The 20,975-nt window shown below is 41.0% G+C and overlaps 1 protein-coding gene across 6 annotated transcripts in view; it reads left to right on the top strand.

Moving 5' to 3' along the window:
* LRP1B (LDL receptor related protein 1B) overlaps nucleotides 1-20,975 on the top strand; it is a 754,317-nt gene that overhangs the window by 443,387 nt on the left and 289,955 nt on the right. For all 6 annotated transcript variants that reach the window (XM_028745157.2, XM_028745183.2, XM_028745175.2 and 3 more), the window contains 3 exons: nucleotides 7,800-7,919; nucleotides 8,890-9,018; nucleotides 18,148-18,405. In XM_028745157.2, the coding sequence (XP_028600990.2) occupies nucleotides 7,800-7,919; nucleotides 8,890-9,018; nucleotides 18,148-18,405 (507 nt within the window). The remainder of the gene's footprint in view (nucleotides 1-7,799; nucleotides 7,920-8,889; nucleotides 9,019-18,147; nucleotides 18,406-20,975) is intronic.

The following is a 20,975-nucleotide window of genomic DNA, read 5'->3' as shown; positions in this document are numbered from 1 at the left end:
AAGGAAGGTTGACAGCTATGGTACTTGGCCCCGGGGGCAAACGAAAGTGTTGTGACACCTGAGGCGGGGCATTGCTACATAGGGCACATGTGTGGCATCACTATGTGTGATGCATGTGCCGTACGTAGCGACGCCACACGTGCACTATACATAGCGGTTTGCCACTCAAGCGCCATACGGACGGTGCCGGGATCCCTCCATTGCCGCTACAGCTGCGAACGGAGGATCCTCTACATGTGGCTGTAGCAGCAACGGAGGGATCCCACCGCCATCCATACAGCGCTCGGTCCTCCACATGCGGCTGCGGCGGCGTGATGGCTGCTCACACTGCCACGAGGTGCCTTCTTGTCATCACCCCCCCCCCCCCGGACATGGCACCCGGGGCAAACCGCCCCCCCCCCATTGCAACGCCACTGCTTGGCCCTGGCAGCAAGGTTCCATAATGTATAGCCTGTGTTGATTTCACAGCCATCTCAACATTTGCGTGAGACAGTGTGTGTGTGTGTGTGTGTGTGTGTGTGTGTGTGTGTGTGTGTGATGAATGACCCTCCCTACATTCACTAAGCTGTAGGGTTAGTTGCCCTGGTTGAGCATGAGTCCTGCAAGAAGACACTTGCTGCACCAAGAAAAGCAAGGAGTGATGCCCAGCAGATTGTCAGAACATTCAGCTTGCCTGCTGTCAGTAGCAACACCCACTAAATGTCTGAAGGCATGAAGAAGGCCTTTGGAACAGCTGTCAGGAAAACTGCACCACTGAAAACCTTGTCTGGAGAAATCATCACAGACCGCAGCAAGCAGATGAAGCAACGGGCAGAGAGCACTATTAAGAATTGTACTTGCAGGAAAACATGGTTGCTGACATAGCAGTTGACAGCGTTCAGACTCTGCCTGTCTTGAAGATCTGGGTGTCTGTCCTTCCCTTGATGATCTGAAGAACACCATCAACTCATAGGCATGTGGTAAAACCCCAGGACGGGATGGAATCCCAACAGAAGTGTTGATAGCCAGCCTCAACTCCTCCCTCATGATGCAACTCCACGGCCTTCTCTTGCAGTGTTGGGAAACAGGATGCATGCCACAAGACATGCACAACTCAAGCATCGTGACCCTCTACAAGAACAAAGGTGACCACCATGATTGTAACAACTACTGAGGAATCTCCCTGCTGAGTGCTGCGTGGAAAACCTTTAACCATGTAGTTCTCAACAGATTACAGTCACTGTCTAACAGGGTCTATCTCAAGTCACAATGTGGCTTTAGAGCCCAGAGGTCAACAGTAAACATGATTTTCTCACTCCGCCAGCTGCAGGAGAAATGCTGAGAGCAGAGATGCCCCTTGTGCACCACCTTCATAGACCTGATGAAAGACTTTGATCTCATCAGCCAAAAAGGACTTCTCACACTGGTCAGTAAAATAGGATGCTCACTTAAGCTCCATAAAATGATTGTGTTATTCCAGGAGAACATATGCAGCACAATCCAGTATGAAGGCTCATCCTGTGAAATAGGGCTGTGTTCTCACTCCAACTCTCTCTGGCCTATTCTTCTCCCTGTTGTTCTCATATGCCCTCAGCTTGACTGAAGACTGTGTGTACATCCATTCAAGGAGTGACATGGGTCTGTTCAACCTGTCTCCATGCCAAGACAAAAGTGCAGAGCAAAACAACAAAGCACAATGACCACACTTTTCTTTCTTTCTTTTTAAATAAAGTAACCAGACTATCTTGGAGCTATGGTCGTGTGGGGCTCAATTAAATCAGGTGCATTGTGTTTAAAGAATGCTACAAGTCCTGAGACTCCAGTCCAAAATACAGTTTCTTTAGAAGTAAAGCCTGTAGAATCTGGTGAGGTTTCCCTTAATGTAAGCAAGTTTAGAATCCACCTATATTTTCTCTATGGTCTTTTTAAATTATTATTATCGTGGCACTGTAGATATTATGCTGGGAAATATAAAAGGTAAATTGAACTACAGTCATACCTCTGGTTAAATAGGCTTCGAGTTGAGCGCGTTCGAGTTCAAGTTGTGCGTTCGAGTTGTGTTACTTCCGGGTTTCGTCGCTTGCGCATGTGCAGACGCTCAAAATGATGTCACGTGCATGCGCAGAAGCGGCAAAAATTGATGCACGTGTGCACAGACGTGCCTTTGCTATTTACGTTTACCTCTAGATGTGAACGGGGCTCCGGAACGGATCCCGTTCATATCTAGAGGTACCACTGTATCACTTAGATTCTGTGAAATCATAGCAACCGTGATAGCAACACTATCACTAGACAACCCCAACCAGCTGACTAAGGCAGTACTTTGCACAGGGAAACAATGTAGCCAGAGCCCCATGGACCTTGCATTTGCTTAGAAATAGTAATGGAAAGGAAAAGGAAAAGAAGCAAGAAGTTACAGCAATTCTGTGTAAATATTTTTAGAAACTCCATTATACGCCACCTTGGAATTTTTCATCATAAGGCCATTAAAATATATTTTAAATAAGTAAAATGAGAACAAGCACCACTCATGAGAAGGCTTCTTTTTTTCTCAAAATGAACTGCCTGGGAGAGTTGACTGCTCATTCTCCACATGTGGCTTGGCTACCATATTCTTTATGTCTTTCTTCCCTGTTCAGCCTTCCATCTTCTTTTGTCTCCATTGCTAATTGATCCTGTTCTCAAAATCATTTCCTATCATTGCTGCCTGAGCTGCATTAATTGGAACGGTCAGGTCCTGAGACTGGGATCTTCTTCATGTGACCATATGGCTAGCCACTGAGCTATATTCCCTTCTGGGGAAATCTGAAAAAAACCCTCTCCCCTCCCCATATAGCAGGGGGTAGTGAACCTTTTAGTCCTAACAGACCAGATCATTACTTGTCCCCACATCCAGAGGCCTACTTTGACAGGTGGGTGGGATAACCTGCCTCTTGGTCACCTGACGTCATAATGATTTGCGACTGAATTAAGATTTAATGTCTCTGTCATCAACTTCTGTTAACATGTTTTAGGGAACAGAACAGCAATCTTACTTGCCCCTAAGTCCTACTGAATTCAATCGGACATAAATGGCAATGTGAAGGAATTCAATACGCATTTTAAAAAAACACCTCTCTGAGTGATTAGAACAGCGAAAAGAGGAAGTGAATCTGGTTATCCACTTTTAAAGATTTTGAAATGCTTTTCATCAGTCAAAAGATAAAACAGAGATGAATAAATCAGGTTACATTTTAGGAGAGGCTCCCCCTTTCGCAACAAGAATTCAGCAGACCCCTCCTTTATGCTTGCTTGAGGAAGAAATACAACCTGTCTAGGGTATAAGAATTACAAAAGGACACATGCAGGCTAACAATTTTCAATGAACTGTGTAATTATATACTATGTTTAAATTATATCAATAAAGTTTATTGTTATTGTCACTAGTAAAAGATGACAAGCTATATATTTCTACTGTTTATTCTTTTACAACGTCCTAAATCAAGCTACCTTTATGGTAAAATGTTGTATGCCTTTGAAGGCATGAAGTGGCATCAGCAAAGAGCTGCCTGGATTTGTGTGTTTAAGGAAAAAATATTGATTTTATAAGAACTGAAGAGTTATGAGAGAGTGACAGATGAAAGTTGTGTTCCTAGTCACAGCGCCACCTCCCTTGTGCAGTGGCTATAGCTAAGCTGTAATGAACAACCTCAAGCAGAGAATGATTTGGGTTAGAAATGGCCACAACTTTAAAGATTCCCTACTGAGGTGGCTTTTATGTGTCACTGTTGGACTAGAGTGCAAGCATCTGAATCATGACCCATCAGTGAGGCTCCGCCCACTAGCAGGCCCCTGATTGGCCAGTTCAAATTAGAGAGTTTAGTGGGCAATCCCACCCTGCAATGGGGCCAGCCAAAAAGATTTACAGGGCCAGCCAAGCTTGTTCATCCTGGCTACTGGAGATAACGGATGATCTGTGAGGGGCCACAGCCGCCACCCACCCAGAAAAGGGGTAACTATCATGGTAAACTCTGTGCAAGTGGAATTTTCAAGGTTTGGATGTAATACTAAATTGCAGTTCATGAAAAATGGAAGTGAATGCTTCCGCTCTTCTCAGGGTTGTGCTGGTGGAGGAGATGGAATGGGAGAAACAAGTGAACAAAAGACTTGTTCATGCTATTCTGTCTGAACAAATCATTTTGTTCTATCCATTATAAAAGATTTGTCACCCAACGACCTTCTCACTGTAGTAGCTGACACCAGCTTTGCAAAACAGTTGGATGATATTCCAATATAGTATTGAAATGCGTTAACGTACCTCAGATAAGCATACTATTTGGAGACAGACCATATATGAAGGCAAGCCCTTGCTTCACACTCACTTTGTTATTGGAGGGCTAATAAGGGATAGTAATTAGCCGGAATTACTGTATTATGAGTGGATTTCTTTCTCTGAAAATTCATTGTTTGTAGGAGGGCAATAAGTTTATTAGTCATTGCTAAAGAGATGAATTAACAGCAAACTGCTGATTGGCAAGGTAACTCTTGTTTTCATTTTAAAAAAATCAAAAACCCAGAGAGAGGTTGCCTTAAATCAATAAAGACTTTGTTGTGTGAGAGGTGGTTCGTTGAATTGAGGATAAGACAGCGAGAACTTGACTGACAAATGAAATTGCAAGATCTTTTAATTAGGAACACAGCTGAGCGAAAGTCAGAGATTCCTGATGGGTTTTAACTGAGGAACTGAGCCAAGCATACAAAACAGTTACTGGAATAATACAAAAGCTTCTGCAACCTCATGCCTCAGGCAGTTGTAGCCATAAGACTAAATGAATGGCCATTAGCTTGAACACATGAGAGCTCTTCTGGATCAGACCAGGGGCCCATTTAGTTCATCATCCTGATTTCTGTCACTGACTAGCCAGATTGTTCCAGGCAGTCAACAAGTACGGCATGAAGGCAAACAACCTTTCCCGTTGTTCATCTTCCCCCGGCCCACACTTCCCCATTGACTACTTTTGATCCTAGATGTTCCATATAGCTATCATTGTCTGTACTAACAGTAATGCTAGTTCTCTGGGTTCTGCTCTGGGTTCTTCTGTATGCACAAGTGAAGCATTAGCAGGGGCACCGAGTTGGGTCCCACATTTTTGGGGGGAGGCAGCTGTTGTGTGTGCATGGTGTCACACGTGTGACGCCCCGCCCCACCCCTTCAGACCACGCCTGCCAGGATGCTCTGGCAGGTCCCACTTGTCAGGGCCAATTGCTGTTTATTTGGGGCACATATGCTCCACAATTCTGCCCATCGTTTTTCAAAGCCATTTAAGTCACTTGCCATCACCACATCCCATAGTAGCATATTCCACAAATGAACTAAGGATTGTGTGAAGACACTTTTGGGGGGCTGTCCTAGAGCTACCGGCAATCGATTTCACTGAACGGTGCTTAATTCTAACGTTGAAAGAAACAAAGTCACTGGCTCTTCACCTAACCTACATCATGGAGTTTTTCAACTTTTTGTGAAAATAAAGTAAGGATGGAGGGAAGCATGATTTCACATGGAGTTCAATTTTATCCTACTACTTCCTTTGGTGAAACTGTAGATAAGCTGTGGCCACTCCTCTAGCAGCATTCCAAGGCAGGCATAAGCAAACTCGGCCCTCCAGATGTTTTGGGACTACAACCCCCATCATCCCTAGCTAACAGGACCAGCGGTCAGGGATGATGGGAGTTGTAGTCCCCAAATATCTGGAGGGCCGGGTTTGCCTATGCCTGTTCCAAGGGATAGAAACATGCTTTAACTTTCAGCCAGAACCAGTGTGCAGTAAAGGGGGAAGTTTTGCAGGCCTCAGACTTTCCCTAGAAAGGTGAAAGGCCTTGTCATAGGTGATTCCTTTATTCAAGTAGCCAGCTAGAAAGAGCTGACTATAACTATGTAGCATATTTCTTACTTGAGGCAAAGTAGGTCTGGAGCCGTGATGAAAGATAAAAGTGCAATAGAAAAGGCAGATAGGTCTACGTGATTTCCACTTACTTCCTTATACCATGCTCATAAAAGTTTTAAAACCATTTGTTGTTCAACTGCAAACTTGGAGGGTGCATCTCTTGTTCAGACATGAATCTTTTGGTTTTCCTCATATTGGTGTTGCATTTAAGGAAAAGCATGCTTTGTTCTTCAGTTTAGGATATACCTGACAAAGATGTGTAGAGTTTACTAACCCTTGGGAAAGTTTCACTTCCTTTGTACCTCAGAAGGCCGACACACATTTCACTTCAAATCTGACTTACGCAATACATTGATGGTAATTCTAAGAAGAACATAAGTGGCCAGGAACAAGTAATGAACACAATACTGTTTAAAGAAGTGCAATATGCCTGGCATGCCTTGCCTTGTTGCCAGTAAAAGGGAATTGCTTCCGTGACAAATTTAATAAGTGTCATTGAAGCAATTCCCTTTTGCAGCCAGCAAATGTGTATAGACTAGAGAGAGTACACTTGTTGAATGTCACATGTGAATAACACGTACAGCTCAATGGTTGTATAGGCATGTACACAGACTGTACAGCTGTTGAATGTAGCATACAAACTCCCCTAAAGTCACTCCCATTTTAAAGCAGTTTTGTATATTGGCCTTTGCCTTACTTGCTGGAATTGCAAGCTAAATTATATTTGCCCCAGAGTGTTAAAGTTGTTAATGCCTGCTGACATGAAGGGGAAGCAAGAGCTGGAGGCCATGTGTAGTATATATACCTGTGAGGTGACAGAATACTTGTATCAGTGAAGAGAGGAATGCAGGAAGCTTGGAAAGGCCAAAACCTAGGGAGAAAGTTGGTTTCGGGAGTAGCTGAAAGGAGACATGGGCGAGAAAAGAAAGAAGAGAAGAAAGATAATCTGCAAAAGAAAAGGCAAAGCAGAAACAAAGCAATAGGAATTGAAATACATGTGACAGAAACTGCTGTTCAGCTAGCAACAGTTAACTGACATAGCTAAGTTATAGACCTCACTGAAACTGTGCTGCAGTTGCCTCACCCTCCCCCATTTACAGGGAGAATATAGTACTTGTGACATGCTAAATAGATAATCTGGCTGGAAGATCTTCAGTTTGGTTTGATTTACTGCTGCCCTTCTACCCTGGTAGTGGCAGCGCTGCCAATACCACCAATTAGGAGCTGGGAATTCAATTTATAATTAGCACCAAGTGATCGTAGGGCTTCTTTTTCACCAGCTTGAAAGTTCTTCACCTTTGTCTGTATAATATGAAGGGATGTTTAAGAACTGGTGGATTTAGATGTAAATATTACATTTTAAAGAAATCCCTGTCACAGTGTTCCTGTTCAGGAATGCAGTTGAGGGGAGATTAAAAGGAATACCATCTTGCTTAGGGGCATTATTGTAAGAGTCCAAAAATGCCCACAGTTCCTCATGTTGAAGGACTCCAATAAATTTGGAACACACACACACACACACACACACACACACAAACACAAACACAAACACACACACACCAAGGTTAGCATGGGTTCCCTATTCTAGAACAAATGCAGCTCCAAAGATCAACCTGCTCTCTTGCTTTGCCCGTGTTTCAGGTTAAGGCTTTATGGGTGGAAAAGGTAAAACTTTGATCTGTGAACTTATTAACTTGCCTCAGGAAAACTGTGTTAGCTAGAGACTCAAGATCATGAATGTCAGAGTTGGGGTCTTTCCATTCTGCCCTGCTTCTGGTGGTGTAAATGCATTTACTTTTTTCCCCCTTTTAAAAAAAAAACTGAACAAGAATGTTGCTGTAGTAATAATATGAAATATGCTCACTTTGATAACATTTTACTATCTTTCTTTTGCAGAAATGCAACCAAAATGTCAACAAATGCAGTGCCACTACAAATGTGCTATATCCAGGAACAGAACTGGATGCTACTGTGAGAAAGGATATGAACTTGGCATCAATGGGAAAACGTGCCAAGGTAAATAACCATTCTGTCATATTATTTTTAAGCCCTCAAGCTCAATGAACTACTTTGGTGGGGTTTCATCTTGATTTCAGGAGATCTTGGAGAAGTTGCATATGATTTTAAATGCATAGTTGTCTGAAGAACCATTGCCTTGAAATAGTAAGATATTTGTGATAGAACAGGATAGCATTTCAGTCCTGGGCATGGATGAGTGAGAAAATAGCCAATGGTCAAACAGGACATTACTTTTATGCAGGGGGCCTAAAAAAGGTCAAAATGTTGGAATCAGTGCTGTCACTCTTCAGATTAGCAAGATCCTTTGTCAAGAAGTGAGAGAAATGGAATGTCATTGCTGCTTAGCCAGGATGATCTGACTTAACAGAGCAGAACGGAGGGGTGAGATTGGCAGATCATGGGGAAAGCAGAACATTGAAACCCTGAAAACATATTAGAGTTCAGTTACAGATTTGATGGAAGTAATCTGAAAGTCATCCTGCTTTTAACTAGGATGTGAACATTCTTACATCAACTTTCACACATTTACTGGGTAGCCTTCAGATAGTCAGAACCAGTGTGGTGCAGTGGTTAAGAGCGGTAGACTCGTAATCTGGTGAACCAGGTTCAATTCCCCACTCCTCCACATGTAGCTGCTGGGTGACCTTGGGCTAGTCACACTTGTCTGAAGTCTCTCAGCCTCACTCACCTCATAGAGTATTTGTTGTGGGGCAGGAAGGGAAAAGAGAATGTTAGCCGCTTTCAGACTCCTTTGGGTAGTGATAAAGCGGGATATCAAATCCAAACTCTTCTTCTTCAGACCATCTTTTCAGACAGCTAATGTCCCAGATTCCAACTGTACCATATGGCTTGAGACTCAAGAAGATACATGAAAGAAAGCTTGATGTTTAGACAAAAGGAAGGGGGCTTTGTATGTAAATCTCTCATTCTAACACTTCTAATCAAACCATTTTGATGTTCCCATCAGATGTAAATGAATGCAGTCTGTATGGGGTCTGCAGCCAAACCTGCGAAAATTCAGATGGCTCGTATGCTTGCAGCTGTGTGGAAGGTTATCTTCTTCAGCCAGACAAAAAATCTTGCAAAGTTAAAAGAGGTAAGGAGAAACAGTTGTCACCTATGTAGTTCTCCCCCCCCCCCCAGCTCTTTCATATTTATCTTTATTTTTAGTAGATAAAACTTATTGCCTTAGTAAATGTGATAGATTATGCCAAAGTATGAATGAAATTTCATTTTTACATTTTATATAGTTGGAAAACCAGAACAGAACCCTCAAGGTGTCAGAGTTCAAACCCCTTGCAGATAGAAAACTAACACATCAGCAGAAAGCTGGATTAAAACCCTTCCCCCAAAGTATTAGATGGTAGTCTTTATATTAGTCAAAAACATTTGAAAAAGTTTAGCTAATGTGAGTAGACAGCTCCACTCAGTCAAGGTTAATTCAGTCAGTTCTATCCTTCAACTAGATCTCATCTGATTCTCTCCCACATACAGATGAGTATTTATAATAATTTAAGTCCACCTTAAATGAAACTATTAGGAAGTAATTATTCCCTTTGGATGTTAGACCTGAGACTCTGCCTTGCTCCTAGCAACATCCCATGAGCATTGATTTAATGATATTAATACTATGCCTTATTAGATAATTAATGCATATTTTCATTAGCAATAATAAACTAAGCATTTAAGGGAATTAGCAAGTTTGGTTTAATGAAGTCAAATTGAAGAAAGGATTTCCCTAGTCAGTGTGTTGACTATACAGCCTATTTTCCCCCTGCAATCTGTTCACCATCAGCATGCATAATGACACACAAGGCACTCTGCCTTACTGTGAAAAAGAGAAGAAAAAGAAATTGGGATGTAAAAGGAGACCACCCTTCTCCATGGTGCAAATGAAAAACAAAATAAATGAAAAATACTTTTATATACTTTTAAAATGGAGTAAGTCCCATTGAATTCACTGTAACTTCTGAGTAGACACGTATGGTGTTGCACTGTTTTTTATGGACATACAGAAGGGTTAATTGGATGGTCTTCATAGGTAAAGGTACCCCTGCCCGTACGGGCCAGTCTTGACAGACTCTAGGGTTGTGCGCCCATCTCACTTAAGAGGCCGAGGTCCAGTGCTGTCCGGAGACACTTCCGGGTCACGTGGCCAGCGTGACAAAGCTGCATCTGGCGAGCCAGAGCCGCACACGGAAACGCCGTTTACCTTCCCGCTAGTAAGCGGTCCCTATTTATCTACTTGCACCCGGGGGTGCTTTCGAACTGCTAGGTTGGCAGGCGCTGGGACCGAGCAACGGGAGCGCACCCCGCCACGGGGATTCGAACTGCCGACCTTTCGATCAGCAAGCCCTAGGTGCTGAGGCTTTTACCCACAGCGCCACCCGTGTCCGTCTTCATACTGTTACATAAATTTATTATACTGAAACTAAAATAAACATAGGATCATGAAGCTATGAGCAATATACATGAGTAGAAGTGTTTATAAGCCCAAGAAATAAAACTTGTTTAGATTTCATATTGATCCACAAACCACAGCAATGGATTTGAAATATAGTAATATAATACAAACTAAGATTATGCAGCAAAAATCAATTTCAATATTTCTTTTCACTTGTCATTCATCATGAATGTCATTTTAGTGGGATTTGGCAGGTGTCATTGCTGATACTATACTCAAAACTGCCAATTAACTACAGATAAACACTTTTTTTTTTTACTTTAACCTAGTTTTTTCTGTTATGAAATAAGTATTTGTCAGTATTTGGGTAGATACCTATGTACATTTACCTGGGGCTAAGGTCTACTTGTGATTAACAGACGTTGGATTACAGCATTCATCAGATTAGGCCAACCACAAATTGAAAGTATAGTGACATGCAGCAAACTTCTCAAGTTTGCAAGCCTAGGTAACTTTACATCATCCCTGTTTTGTTTTACTCCCATACCATTCGTTTTTGTTTTTATTTCTTTTCTTTTTGGTGCAGCCCATCTATATATTTTGCATTTCCTATTATTCAGTGGTACCAGAGAGGTACCTCCTTTTGGGTTGCAGATAAATACAGTGACAACTAGCCCTGCCTGGTTAGTAGTGTACAGTGTCAATGTAGGGCTTTGTTCTGGCCTATACAGTTCTATGTTTTATCACAGAAAAACCTTCCTTTGCTCTTCCTTCCCTGTTTCCTTGTAAGCAAGGGACTTTGCTGGAAGGAAAATGTCCATTATATGAAGCTTTCTTTTTCATTTCATTTTGTTTGGGCTGCCTTAGCAGCTGTTCCTGCACTTCATTGCCTCTACATAGCTGGGAGAGCTCTCCGATGAGGAAATGTAGAGCCTGGAATTATTTATTCCTTCCCCCCTCATGGGCCCAGAATCTTGGCAGTATTATATCAGCCAAAATGACCAGAACTCTGCATCACTCAGCTGCTTTTTAAAAAACGCATCCGGTGGCACTAAATCACTGGGGCTTGCTGTTTGATATCCAACAAATGTCTATGTTGGATATTCACATGGACAGGGTCAGTTCCATTTTTTACTTCAGGTGTTGCTGAACTAGAGCTCCCATTATCCCTGACCATTGGCCACACTGGCTGGGGCTGATGGGAGTTGGAGTCCCACAACACTCCTAGCCCTGCTTTCTGGTATCAGTGTATGTGGTTGCACAAGAGGAGCCTTTTCCAACTCTGAAGAAAGAGTGCAGTACAGTACTTATTCAAATGAAGCACCATGCTTTTATTATATTCCAACAGAATTTTCAGTGGCAGCCATTTTATTCTAACAGCTATCTATTAATCAGTCAATTCTCTAAATAGCAGTGGGCAACCTCTGATACTCTGGGCCTATTTAAACCTGGCAGCCAATCCTAATTTATTATTACTTTTACCTGTGATGCTGGTTTTTTTTTGTGTTTTTTTTTTTTGCTATCCTTTCCCACCTTTGATGCCATTTATGATGTCAGGTATGGGGCAGGTAAAGATGTGACTGCAAAGGAACAGTCAGGAATCTTAAAACGCACCCCTGATTGTTTATTGGCTAGTGGGGCTTGTACTTGGTGCCTTTTAAATTTGGCACCCAATGCAAGCACCAACAGAAGCCCATCTCTGCTGAAAGCAGGGCTTGGAGTTTATGCTGATCAGCAGTAACTTCAAGCCTCACTGGGATCAGCTCCACTTTAGAATTTTCAATCAGGAACTTGGAGGTGGAGCTGACCCTTGCCAAAGTTGAGCCTGACGACATTGCCAGCTAGCCGATTGGCTTGTTCGAGACCATTGCCTACAATCAATACACTGGAGACATTGCAGAATATTTCTCCCATTTTAACATGATGTTATTTCCCCCTACCTTCTAGGGCAGATTTTCGGGGACATAAGAGGTCTGCAAGAGGGAATATGTGAAAGTTACCTGTTTGCCTTTAACAAGATAAACATTCTGAGTGGGGGGTTTCATTCATGAGTGTACATTTTTCTATATATAGTGTCTGTTCAGCTTCTGTGCCGCAAATAAATGACTGTGCCAGCAGCGGCAGACCCTGGAGTCTCAAATTTCAGTGGTGCCCTGTGTGACATCAAAATCTAGTGCCACCCCTCCCACCTTTTGCTTTCCATTGGACTTCATAGTTATGGTGCCTGCTGTGGCATCCCAGAAGCTCCACACCCTGGGCAACCAAACTAGTCATGCTCCCCTAGATCTGCATTTGCTGCCAGTACCTAATGAATGTCAAGCCAGTCTGAGCTTAACTAAACCTCCATCCTATGAGTCCTATTTCTCCCAATTTTACTCTTGAGTGGTATCCCTCGACCAATTAGAATTCATTCAGGATGGTTTCAACCTCTCACATTGCTGATGCTGCGTTCTGTTCTGACAGAAGGATGCTTAGCCAACATACCACTTCAAAGACTGAGCAAGAAGAAGCCGAGGAAAAGTTGCTATATTGGAACCATGATCTGGTTGTTTAGGTTTTGTGCTGTGCTGGGATAAAAGGGCTTCCTTTCTTGCAGTGCAGCACAGAAGAGCTCCCACCTGCCTATAACTTGTCTGCCCTTTCCCAGCTGCTTCTGCCCCTTAACTTCCCTGTTTCTTCCTTTCCCTTCGCCGTACTCTTTCTCCCCACTTCACCACTTAAATTCTGTCTCTGTATGTGGCACGTGTGCTCTGCCTTCGTCCAGTTCTGACTGCTGTTAGTTGCCCTGCCCTCTGCCCTGCCCTTCACCTCACTAGTCCTAGTGGACAGCGACCATCATTGGCTTAAAAAATAAATAAATCAGGTTCCAAAATGAGATTTGAAATTAGATGCTGAAATAGCTGCCATAAAGCTGTGATCAGATTTCTTACAATCCTTTTATGTCTACTTTTTCTTTTAAAAAGCCCCCCAAATATCTAGTTGATAACTAGGCTGCAGGCCTGCTCCTTGATAATAATCCATTTAGCTGACTGGAATCAATCGGACTCATATTTGCATTACTGAGAATAGGCCAGAACCCCTAGTTAGTGGGTGGGGGGAAATGAAATAGAGTTTTGCTGAAGATTCAGAACCTTTATTCTTCTTTGCAAGGCTTTCACAACTATGTTAGTGTCAATGCAAGAAAAAGAATATCAAAAACAGCTACTTAAATTTTTAGCTTCTGGAAAAGCTCGTGTAAGGTTATATTTCTCATTTACAGCAGATCTATGGGGAAAAATAGACTGTAATGAAAGGAAGAGAGCCTTACTATGATCAAAAGGTGTCTGCTCTGCACAGTCTTTAATGTGTATGTTTTTCTACTCTTCTAAAAAAGATTCAGAACAAATTGACAATGCTCATGTGAGAAACTCGCTAAATTAAAGTTTTAGGATTTCAAATCTGCACTACTCTTTTTTCAGGCATATAATTGTGAAATATATTTCTGCTCTTGTTTTCTTTCAAATTCTGTACTTCGTGCATTCTTTTCCCACCAGCCTTTTGTCTCAGTCCTAGCAAATTTCTGGATCCTATTGAATCATCTGTTATAAAGCTTGTTTTTAATATAGCAAGATGATTCAAAGTGGATTGTAATTTTTTCCCAGTCTTTTTCTGTCCTTCCTTTGTAAAAGATGTTCTATAAGGTAAGCATATCCTCTAATACTCTGAAGATTTTCTTCAGCAATAGAGTTGTAGCTGATGGTGGCAGCGTAGCAGGGGGAGACTTTGGTTTCTTATGTGCTGTGACACTGTTTATTGATCTGTGGTTCAAGTAAAAAGCAGATAGGAAGAGAATAGAATACAAGTCTTTCATCATCTTAACCACAGTCAAGGAGCAAACTAACTACCTTTTGAAAAAGAGAGATATAATTAAGGACTTTTTTTATATGTGGGTTAGAGGTGTGCCATTTCATGTCTCATTAAAACACCAAATACAGCATCATTATTTGAACAGTTTAAAACTCATTTGGCCTAATTATAGTCTCGTTGTCACTAGAATATTGCTTTTCTTACAGCCTTTCAATACAGCAAAGTAGATCCGCATATATGTTCAAAACACTGCAAAAATGCTCAGATTGTGTGCTTTTCTTTGTTGTTTATCTCTAGCTGTTGTGCATCTGAGATCTTGTATATGCTTGAGATTTGGAATATAATGTAATGTAGGGAAAAATAACAGAATGCTTTTAGAAAGATCAGAGGCCACTAGAGAGAGAACAGGACCACAGCAAGTCATTTTGAAACAAGCCCTGAAGGATAGCTCAGTCGGTAGAGCACGAGACTCTATCTCAGAGTCACTGATTAAAGCCCCACATTGAGTGAAAGATTCCCTCATTGCAGGGGGATGTCCCTCATAGTCCCTTCCAACTCTACAAATCCATGATTCTTTGAAGAGAAGGGTAACACAAGACAAGCAAAAATAGGTAGTAAAAGCAGGACACTTATATGATTGATAAGGATGTTCTACTACACAAGGCCCTGTGAATGAATAAGAACTATAGAACGAAAGTTTCTGCTGGTGGCTTGTTCCTATGTTAGGCAAGTCTTGCCATAGAGGATATGTAAAGAGAGGAGGCACCAGTTTACATTATCTTCTGTATGATTTGTTATGTGGAAAACCCAGTGCAAAAATAACTTATAAGTGCCCTACCTTCCATGCGTATAAAGTTGTGGGATTTCAACTGGCCAGCTGTCAACCACGTAAAGTTGAATCTTCACAATGCAAGTAAGCTGCGAGTTACCTGCGTTATCTAAACTTGTCCAGCAAATTGTGTATTGCATAAAACATTTAAAATGTGATGCATATACAGTAGTTTGGGGTTTCTTCCAACAAGCTGGTCTACACAATACATGGCTTATTGCAGTTAAGACCTGTCTTAGAAGCTAGCATAGTGTGCTCCAGATGTTGAGGACTATCATCCCTGACCATTGGTCATGCTGGCTGGGGCAATGGAAGTTGGAGTTCACAACATTAGGAGGACACGGCATTGGCTACTCCTGCCTTAGAGCTGTAAACACTTTGGTTGTGAATATAGCAATTTGTTTATTTTATTCAAAACAAAATACTTAGATCTTTCATCCAGATGGTAGCGTATCATTGAGTAAAAGCTGAGTAAAGCAATATAATAAAATAACAACAAAATAGTAGGGCTGAATAAGGACATAAAGACAATAACTGGTCTGCTATCCCAACCAAACACCTTCCAAAACAGCAGGGAACATTATCCTTTCAAAAATTATATTTTAATACCTATTTACTGTGAATGCTCTCCCATTTAAATACCTGGAATAGTTGCATCCTGTAAGCACATACAACTTCCTGCAGTTTTCTGAAAATTTATGAGCAGTTGCAAGAAGTGGATGTCATGAAGCTAATCAAAGTGAATCAGAATGGAAGACAAATCTGGGTGTTTTCTTCCAGAGGCAAGCAAATCTCTACAGTGAATTGTCATTGCTTATCTGTTCCAGTTTAGGATATTGTTAGTCTTGTTGTTTTAAATGATAGTCCTAAGGAGGATGGCAACTTGCCAGACCTCTCCAGGAGGAATATGAGTTAACACATATAGATTAGGTGTCAACATGTGACTGACACAACCTCTAATGATGTGAATTATTATTTAGTTCCAGTTTTATGATGTTTGTGTTGGTGTGTGGCCTTACTGCATGATATTCTCCTGAAACAAATTCTAGTTTAGGGGTGGGAGTGTGCCGAACATAGACTTTTATATTCCAAATCACAAGCCTGTTGTCTTCACCTTTGTTTTCACCAACTATGATCAGCACTTTTAAAAATATCAATTACTGCAGTTCAATATTGAATATACCATTTCCCTTGTCATAAACCTGGGAGGATGTGCAAAGCCCTCTTTGGGATGTATCATTCAGTACCATTATCCAATATGAATTTCTTGGACACACTGCCATACATTTTCATCATTATACAGAAAGAGTACAGCAATCATTCTTGAATTTCATTTATTTTTATTTTCCCTTAACTTTTAATACTAGTTTGTTGCTGCAAATGTTCATTTTTAGTTTTATGCCTGAGAAAGATTATTGTATCCTTTTAGAGCCTACATCTTTTAAAAAACAACAACACAATACTATATTTTCAGTGTGGAACTGGAGTCTGTGTTGTATAAAAGCTAGATAGTTAAGTTTCTATTTCAGATTCATACCCCTGCTTAGTTTATAATCTAACTTCTCTAGCCTAACTTCATCTGACTTCATCAGGGTAATTCCATTTCAAATCTTCACAAATTAATCTGTTCGGAGATCTGAGGAGATAAGAGAATTTATATAGGGGAAGGTGGCCTGACTTCCTAACTCAAATACCCTCCAACATTTCTCTGAGGAAAATAGGGATGTCCAGTGCTATTTTTCTAGAAAAAGATGCTAGAACTCAACTCATTCTCTTAGATAGCAGTGGTGCCCACCTGAGAGGTGCTGGAACTGAGTTCTGGTGAGTTCCAACTGGAAAAAAAAGCCCTGGGGACATCCTATTCCATGCCCCTCCAACATTTCTCTCATGAAAATAGGGGCATCCCAAGGAAAAGTGGGACATTCTAGGGTCAAATAAGAAACCAGGATGGCTTCTGTCAATCCAGGACTGTCCCTTGGAGGGTCTGAATTCAGCAGATCCATTGCCCAGTTCCCATGGTACACTTTCTGGATGGACTGTTCTGGTGATGCACAGAATAGGGAAGCTATGTTTTCCTCTGGGGTTTGAGGATCATAGTCTCTGATAGTAGTTTCTTCAAGAACTTCTCTCAGCCTGTTCATTCCAGGGTGGAAGTTCAGACCAGATTTAGACTTCATACTGTTACAAAAGCCTGACACCCATCCCTCTCTCTGCCAAGCCATGGCAAGAGCGCATGGGATTTCAGGCACCCACACAGGGTCTCTGTACCTTGGGAGAATAGAAGACACTGTGCATTAAGAAATAGGGGTTATTTGCCTATTTACACCCTCAGTCTGTAGGGTCCTGATATTGCAGCATGGCCCAGAGCACTGTAGACAGTCCTTCCTTTACCCTCTCCAAGATGGATCTCCCCCTTACTTACTTACTTACTTACTTACTTCCTCCTCCTCCTTCCCAGAAACACCTTGCCCTCCCCCAGAGCAGTTACCCTGGCAACCTTTCCAACCCCTGTCCCTGTTCACACCTCAAGGCAGTTCTCTTGCAGTGGCAACGACCTTCAATGGCTCTCTATTGTTCCCTTAACCTAGCTCGGTCAGGCTGATTTGAGTAACCCAGCCCAGGAATTCCCAGTCTGGCACAGCCCTGCACTTTGTTTGAACCCATCCCCCATTAATCAAAACCCTGGCATTTATTAATTTATAGGTTTTGCCACAAATCTCTAACAATACCTTTCTGTCACTCTCCACAGCTAGCATTCCACCTCCTCTTTCTTGTCCAATTTGAGTACACTCATGGGTCCTTCTGAAGCAGACAAAAATGCGTGACGTGCTCAAATCACACCTAAAAACTGGCTTATTTCTCTCTCTCTCTCTCTCTCTCTCTCTCTCTCACACACACACACACACACACACACACACACACACACACACCTTCCTTCACAACCTAATCTTAAATGTAAGGTGGCTTGTCATTACTGAATCTTCTTCCAATGCAATGAAAGTGGGATTAGCACTCCAGGTTGGAATTTATATCAACTGATATAATTCCTGAAAGGAATTGTTGGGTATATTTTAATGTGTTCATTTTTATTTGTTAATTAACCATTCTCTTCTTTCCTTAATGTTTGTTCTGTTAATGTTTTCCAGATCCTAATGATTCACCTCCAGTTCTTTTGGTTGCAAGCTCTGATACTATTGAGGTCCTATATCTAAATGGAACTAAATCATCCACCCTTGGCTTTGTGAGAGGAACTGGAATTCAGACATTGGATTTTATATACAACATGAACACAGTTTGTTGGATTGAATCAAGGGAATCTTCAAGTCAGCTGAAATGTGTCGAGACATCAAAAACTGGCATGCTAACAGATGAATGGATAATAAGCACTATTCCTTATCTTCACAGTAAGTATTTTAAGTTTGAGAAAGTAACTTCAAGCAAAATGATAAGAAGAGCCTCTGTCTTTTCAGCAAACTTTCTTACAGATTTAATGTTATTATATAAACGTTATTTAGAGTGGCATCTTACTGTAGTAATCAGGGGAGATAAGGCCATATAATTGTCATATCTTAAGCCCTGCCCATGGAAACAATGTAAGCAGAGAGGTTGAGACGTGGTTAGGAATGTCTCTAAATTTCTTCCCAGTTTGGGTGTGTGAGAGGGGAAGTTGGGTGAATCCAAGCCATTTCCTAGTTTTCCCTTCTTTGACATATTGATGTCAGTGCTCCTTTTGTTGGGACAGGATGTCAGAGGCTTCAGCAGTCATAGGAAAGGGAAATCTGACATTGGTTTTCCCTTTTCTTATATTGGTGCTCTGTGAAGTCAGAGAGGGCTATCCAACAAATCATTTTGCACCTGGGACTTCCTCACAGGTGACACCCTTATTTATCTTCCTTCATAAATCTGGTCTTTTCACCGACTGAAGTCTTAGAATACGGCAGTGTACAAATTTAAATAAGCAAGCTGTGTTTGCTATTGGGTATAGTTTTATTTTTTGTTCGGAAACAATGCCTTTTAAAAATTGGGAGTGGATATGAACAATATTAGATTCTTTGCCTTTAGAGAAAAGGCAACTTGAGGCTTTTTGATTTGAAGACTGTTATGATGGCTATGAATTTGAACATTTATTCTTGGATTGGAAAGTTCACTCTAAGCAAGTGGAACAGAATTACTTTAAGCATAGCCAAGTTGTCATTGTGCAATTCTTCTGAGTCACTTTGAAAACAAAGTCATTTAATGCTTTGAAGGAATTTAATAAAGGCAGTAAGGGCATTAATGTATGAGAAGGTTGGGCTGTCCTGTCACCATGTATAAGCTGTTCATTTTATCAATATGTCACAGAGCAGCTGGAGTTTGATGAGATGGTCTATGCATTTCACCACGACGGTTCTGGAGTTGATGCTAAAGTCTGAATATTCCTTGCATGCATAATTACATAAACACTCCATCACACCATATAAGCAAAAATAATGAACTAATTGGAGAGTGCTTGAATATTTGTCCCTGTATGTTGTTCCAGAGAAGTCTTTCTGGGCTTTTCTTCAACTTGTTTTCAGACCATGCACCAGCATTGCCTTGCATTCGGCTCTCCACACCCATCAAAATAAAAATGACAACCTTATTTCCATTGTATTTCACTTTGAAAATCCATAATAATGGAAATTAAAGTAAGCAAAAAAAAAAAAAAAAATCTTCCTCCTCTCTTTAATATGTACTCAGGTTTTGCTCATTCACAAAGGAAATTGATTATAAGCAAAAGAAAGATGGGTGAAAATGCACGTAATGAGCCATTGAGATCAAGAGTACGGCTCAATAACTGACACCTGAAAATGTTTAACAAAGCATGAATAGCCTGCATGTGCAATGCAGAGCTAAAATGAGTGCAAAATTGCCTCGTTATTTATCCTGAAACTTTCTCAATAACTGAACAACGGTCCATTTTCAAGCCCTGTAATATATATCTCTTTCCTGTAGAATCCTTAATGGGTAAAAACTAAAATCTGCCTGGTTAAATGGGAAAAGAAAGTGTGTAGTAATTTAACATCTTCAGTTAAAAGGAGACAAGTCCTTCCTAAGTGGTCACTTTCTACATCATATGAAATTGAATATCTTAGAAATAATGCAAATTGTTGCTGTGATTATCTGCCCACCACGTGCATGCTGATTAAGTGTGGTGTTGCAGAAGTCAATGAGACTTCAATGAAAGGCACACACCCTTTTATAAGTATATGAAACTATTGATTTCATTTTTTAAAAAAAAGCAAAATTCTCATCGAGGTTCTAAGTACTTAATAGCTGGCACTACTGCTCAGAGAACTGATGTGTAGAATTTCAGAATCCTGCTAAGTCTCGGATCTATGACAATGAACAGGCCATAGCAGCCTGAATGTTTGACAGTAGGCTAGGCTTAGGGGAGATGCATTATTTGGTTGTCTTTACTTTCTTTTTTATATTTTATTGAAAATTTTATGATGAATTAAAGTAAATGAGGAAAAATAAGAAAGAAAGAAATACATAAAAAACAAAGCAAAGGAGAACAATAATAATGAAGTTAACAATAACATGTAATTAAGATTGCAGAACTACAGTGGTACCTCGGGTTACATATGCTTCAGGTTACATATGCTTCAGGTTACAGACTCTGCTAACCCAGAAATATTACCTCGGGTTAAGAACTTTGCTTCAGGATGAGAACAGAAATCGTGCAGCAGCAGCGCAGCGGCAGTGGGAGGCCCCATTAGCTAAAGTGGTACCTCAGGTTAAGAACAGTTTCAGGTTAAGAACAGACCTCCAGAACGAATTAAGTTCTTAACCCGGGGTACCACTGTATGTAGCATATATGTAAGTAGATAAACTTATTATTTCCCTCAGTTCAGGAGTCAACTATGTTTTCGATAAAGATGTTCCAAATATCATTAAATTTGTCCATATGTAATCTTTGTCTGAAAGCGATCCATTCATAGGTTGCAAGAGT

The sequence above is a fragment of the Podarcis muralis genome, chromosome 1 (assembly GCF_964188315.1).
Source record: "Podarcis muralis chromosome 1, rPodMur119.hap1.1, whole genome shotgun sequence".
NCBI classification, from domain to species: Eukaryota; Metazoa; Chordata; class Lepidosauria; order Squamata; family Lacertidae; genus Podarcis; species Podarcis muralis.
Note: the sequence above shows the minus strand (reverse complement) of the source record. Positions and strands in the feature narration are given on the sequence as shown.